Source organism: Zerene cesonia, chromosome 18 (genome assembly GCF_012273895.1).
Source record: "Zerene cesonia ecotype Mississippi chromosome 18, Zerene_cesonia_1.1, whole genome shotgun sequence".
Taxonomy (NCBI): Eukaryota; Metazoa; Arthropoda; class Insecta; order Lepidoptera; family Pieridae; genus Zerene; species Zerene cesonia.
In genome coordinates this window covers 2,125,217-2,131,253 of record NC_052119.1, presented here as the reverse complement: position 1 = coordinate 2,131,253, position 6,037 = coordinate 2,125,217, and the positions used below count along the sequence as shown (strand labels likewise).

The window sequence follows — 6,037 nt, the reverse complement described above, 5'->3', positions numbered from 1 at the left end:
CGGGAATCGAACCAGGTCTAGACCCAATACCAAGGAGGCGGTCTATTAGGTTGATTAGGTAATATAATGTTTTTTATAAGCAAATTTTTATCTACAGTGAAGAATATTATTAATTTCCTTTAGGTGGTATTACAAAATTCCGCTGTATATATTGTTCAATATTTGGTTGGTAAGTACCTACATATTTATGTTTCTCAAAGTTTGAACTTAAAACTTCGCTAAGCTTCTACAAATACCTACCTATTTCATGTTAAACGTTAAGATTAGCCAAATCCGTCAAACAATTAATGACTTTTAGCGGAAAAAAACAAACAGTAATTGATTTCTATCGACTGTTATTAAGTCTAATATTATTTTATTGGGATAAATGAGCTTCGTATAATAAGATGAGACTGTGTTATGTGTAAATATATGTAAAAATCTCTTGCACTGAACGAAAATTATTACCTCATTATAACATAATAAAGGTTGTTAGACTGTAATTATACCTTAAATGCTAATCCTGCACGGAGTTTTAATCTCGGAAGTCAGTCTAACACATTTGATTAACACGTTTAATTTCCAATGACATTAAAAAAAATATTTTATTTATTCGAAATTTTTATGTGATTTTCCCTCCTCATATTTATTTAAATAAAAGATAACTCATTAGGCCTGCATTCGATAAGGGCAGCCAGCCTTCCAGCTTGAACCTGAAGGCTGGCCTTATGAAATGAAATTTCCGTCATAGCATAGCTATATGTTATTCTTATTACATAGCTATATGTTATTCTTTCATCCATTTTACTTTTTTCCACATCTAAATATAAAATGATGTATCTTTTCGATTGAGTAATCGAAAGTAAATAAAAAGCTTTATTTATTTATTTATTTAACTACTTTTAATCAAAATACCTACTATTTTAGGAATTTCTCTAATCATACACCTTAACTAACCAATATAACAATAACACATATATAATACATTGTGTAATTCCCCTCGCTAAATACATTTAAAGTGAATTGTTGGGAACAATCAGAAGAGGCACTAGATTTACTCTTACAAAAAAATATAATAGTATATTAAATATAATTGTATATAACATTGCAAAAAGTATTTATAAGAAATACAAATAAATATGGTGCAAAAAAATTAATATTTTAAGAAATAACTCACACTGAGCTATTTGTTTTTGGTTATAATAAGATTTTTGATATCGTGACGACTGACAATACATTCCATGATTTATATAAATAATGAAGCATTCCAAAACTATACAAAACAACTGTAATTATTAGGTGTTGCGTGTCTTTAGTCACAACATAGATATTACGAAATCTAAAAAGACTCACGTAAGCTTGTTGAAGCTAAAATTCACGAAAATAATCAATATCTTCAAATAGTTCAGTAAATATCACAGACAAAACATAATCATACGAAGAAAATATAACGATGTCGGGCTTTTATGTATCAAAACGCAAATATAGATATGCATTCTACAATTCTTTATAAGAGTTGAAAAATATCAGTTGTGAAATCCTAGGCGTAGGTTTACCTATTATGTATACACTTATTTAGCTGTAAATACTTTTATTGAACACGGGTCCCAAGTCCCAATTAATAAAGTAACGTATAGATATTTGGAAATTTCTTCTTGATTGATTTATCGAAATAAATATTCATATTATGGAAAAAAAATACATTCGATTAATACATCAAATTGTAACATTAGCCTAAAATAATAATAAAATACATTAACTATTAGAAATGTGAAATAGAATATCGGACACTGTTGAATAAAAGGAAATAACGTTTACGTGAAACTTGTAATAACGGAAGCACTTTATGAAGTTTTTATTTAGAGTAACGATACAAATGTTTCGGTGAATGGATTTCCTATATTTTGCATGTTTCCTCTGAATTTATAGAATTAGTTGATTTTAAATCAGACCGCTTAGAATGTAAAATACTAATGGGTAAATATTCGCTACAGTACATACTTTGTAATCAATTTGATTATTATTAAAGAATTAAATTATTAATCCATAACCATTAATTTTTCTATGTAACAAATTGGTTCTATCAAGATTAAACTATGCTATATTTTATTTATTACGATTTTCTTTGACTATTTTAATAAGGTACGTGTGTCGCGCTCAAATTTACATTTTTGTATACTATTGAAATCCGATATGAACTATTATTATACAATTTATAAGACAAGTTAAGGGAGATAATATCACAACACAGATTAATAATATGTTTATATTTTCTATCAACTTCGGTTTAAAACCATTCCCGATAGAATATATTGAACATATACAAAGTTTGGCAAATAGATATAATTTAATCGAAAAATATGATTTATACATAACAAGTTAGATATAAAAGTTAAGAATTTTATTAATTATAGTAGTGGTTACCGCAAAAATCTAGATAACATTCGGTTAGAATACCAATTTCTTGATGATTTTGCGTATAATTTGAGTAGGAGCACCGGAGGCTCAATTCCCGTACCCCTCCTCTATAATTAATTTTTACTTTACGCACAACTCCTTTTTCCGAACCAAGATTTGATAAAGGCCTATTAATCAATGTGCTCATATTTCCTTAACAATGCATACAACTATGAAGAGATTTACAACTACAAACATTTTTATATTTTTACATTTAAACATATTTTAACTATGTTTACTATTTGATATATGAATACATTTAAGGTTCTTTTTTATCTACATTCTATATCTAATTAAACATTTTTTATAATAAATATAATTTTTAGATCTATAATTCTGCCTTTATAGATTACTCTTTTAATACATTTATAATAATATGTATGTATTGCAGTCCCAATAATTATGAAAGAGATCCTACATTTTGCATTTTAATATGTTAATAAACATCTAAACATACGTAATTCTATTTTCAAAAGAACCGCGAATCGACGCTTTTTAAAAAGATGATTTTTATATCCAGTTGATATCTATCATATGGGATGATTATTCGCGTACAAAAACAAATTCGTTGTAGTGGTTCCAACGATTTTCTTCGGAATCGACACCTGGCTTCAGTTCAGCAGCTCCACCAGCAGTCCCGCTGCCACAACTCGCCGTTAGCTTGAAACCTTGCTCTTGGAGCATGTCGAAAGCTTGCTCAATAAAGGAATGTTTCAGGAAGAAACGCGACGTATACCTGTCTGCCAACCCATGGTCAGGATCGCGAGATTCATTCAATGTCTCTCCAAATACGTCCCGACACAGCGTAACTTTACCACATACCAAAATGCGAGACAGCTTCCTGAACTTGACATCGGCCAGCCCATCTCGTCCAAAAGCAAAGCTGCCGCGATATCCCACTGTGATGCAACCTCGTTCCCGATTCGGCGGACGCGGGTCGGCATCTCTGACGGCGTTCTCTAGGCCGGCCAGTCTGTAGTGTTTAGCTTCCCGCGCGAGCCGCTTGTGTTCGCGGAAACATTCAGGAAGAACGAGACCGCCGTCCCGAAGGTAATCTAGCACGTAGCGGAAGAGTACACCGTCACGGTCGAAGAAAATGCGGCCGCGGGCGTCGCGAGGATGGTCGGGATCTTGCAACGCGGCCGCCGGCAGCGAGTCCGGCTCGCGCAACAGCGTTTCACGTGTAGTGGCATAGTGCACGCCGCCTACGTTGAGCTCGAGAACTTCGGGCGGCACGTCCGCCATGGTCGGAGGCTGAGAACGCAATGCCGCGGCTGCGCGCCCCTTCTGACCCACTTACCGCCGCCCGCCCGCGCCCATCAATAACGCACGCCCGGGTTACTGACTTGGACGTAATTATTTCCTACCCCTTCGTTCCAAACTCGTGAAAACCTTCAAGGTCGAAGTCTATTGTTAGTTAACAGATGCTTTGATATTCTCAATACTTTGGGAAGTTAGTAGTTAGCACACTTTGTCGGATTCGGATGTTTACCTTGATAATGACTTTGGCATGAATCAACAAATGGAAGTCAATCTCCGCACGCGATTCGAAACTCCACGTAAGCGCGCGTAACAAGAATTCTTTGCAAGAAAAACAGTCGCACCTTATCAAACTTTAATAAAGTTTTAATGAGACTGTACTAAGTTTAATCGCGGCCTGAACGAATTTATTACACTTCGTAACTTTATTGTTTCTGCTTGGATCTATAAATTTGTGCATTGTAATACTTATCGACTTCATAATTTAGCAAGCTTTTTTACGAACATGTATATAAAGAAAATAATAATGTAATATGAATCCTATTCTGCCCTTTTATTTTAATCACATATTCGTATTACTATTTTATATAAAGAAACCCTATGAAAAGTAGTCCACTTGTTAAGATAAACCTGTGACGCATTCGTATGTTTTGTGTCGGAAACTGGGCGAAATCAAATAATGAGAAGCATTCAGAATTTTTCTCTAACGGCAATAAAAGGTCATGCTTTGCTGAGAAAAGATTAAGACTTATGGAGCAAATGCTATATAATGAAAAAATAATAACTACCTAGATGTCACTAGTCAATTTTCTACATTGCATCTTTTAGACCAAAATTTAATAAATTAAAATATACTTAAGTACTTAATACCTATAGATCAAACAATTTTTTTATTCATAACATCAAACAATACGTAAGAAAAATGTGTGCGCTTTCATTATGTAACTACGCTAAAAGCTGAAAATCTCTGAAATATCTCTCGTTAAAATTAAATCATACGGTGATTTAAAGCGCTCTTTGTTGAGAAGTTTGAATTATATACCGTTTTAAAAGCATCCCCTTTGAGTTTTCACGCACTTATGTTTTAATGATGGAGAGACTGTTCTATTTGCATCTACACTAATTTTTAAAAAGATCTTCTGATATCATGCCCAAAAATTATGTACCTACCTAATTTTCGTCAATATTTTTGCAGATTCAGATATCTTGTTACCCGTCAAGCTTTCGTGGATAAACCATATTTCGTGGATATTTGAAAGCCTAGGGTCAAACATGCGCTACTTTTTTTGAATATCTAAACCAAGCCCAAAATGGTGGAAATCCTATCCTACTAATATTATAAATGCGAAAGTTTGTAAGGATGTGTGTGTGTTTGTTGCTCTTTCACGCAAAAACTACTGAACCGATTGCAATGAAATTTGGTACGTAGGTTTGGACACCAATAACATATAGGCAACTTTTTATCCCGACATTCCTACGGGATACGGACTTACGCGGGTGAAACCGCGGGGCGCAGCTTGTATCAAATAAGAAACGAACGTATCTTATGTTCGTTGATTAATATGCGAGTGAAACCGTAGGGCAAAGTTAGCCATATCACTAAGTAAATAAGAAAATCAGCACATATTTGAACTCAATGACTTCTTCAAATAGAGCCAACGTTCGTCACAAAAACCATGAAGATTTTACGACGATCTTATCAAATGTGATTTTCTCCGAAGATGTAAATTCGACGCGATTACTGACAGACTTTTATGTTTTCTTGAAACCTGTCTTTTGATTAACCTTTTCAGTGAGTTTGGTTAAGTAGGTATCAAAAATTTAGCTTTGCAGATATAAGGTTCGCTTTAAAAGTCATATCAATGTTAAAACACAATAGGTACCTCTAGCATCTGTTAAACAATTAGAATTTACTTATTAACACTTTATTTCATACTAACTTTTCGCCCGCGTAGAATTCGCTTATATCGCGCGACACCGTAAGGAGTATTTTCTTCGCATTTATAATATTAGTAGGGATGAATTCAATTTCGTGATAGAATTATATCATTTCTCGGGTAAATATTTTTTCGGGATATGTAAATAAAAAAACTACATTCGTTTGCCAAACAATTTATTAAAACAATAATACTGTTTAATACATTTGTAACGCTGTACGCAACATATTAAATTAATATCACTCGGGATTCAGCATTCGTTAAACTAATACCAGTTGGTTAATTTGTTTGTATTCCATATAAATAAGAATTGGACGATAATTTAGAGTATAGAGTCTAGAGAAATTTGCATCGCGACTATGGGCAGAAAATTTCTTTGCTTGCATTGTTATGTTTAAGAGTTA

At 33.2% G+C, this 6,037-nt stretch overlaps 1 protein-coding gene across 1 annotated transcript; it reads right to left on the bottom strand.

Moving 5' to 3' along the window:
• Positions 1–2,231: 2,231 nt before the first annotated feature.
• Positions 2,232–3,785, bottom strand: LOC119834116 (BTB/POZ domain-containing protein KCTD12). The gene has a single exon (XM_038358405.1). It carries the CDS (start codon positions 3,679–3,681, stop codon positions 2,980–2,982), a length of 702 nt encoding a protein of 233 aa, XP_038214333.1. The 5' UTR covers positions 3,682–3,785; the 3' UTR covers positions 2,232–2,979.
• Between the last annotated feature and the right edge of the window lie 2,252 nt (positions 3,786–6,037).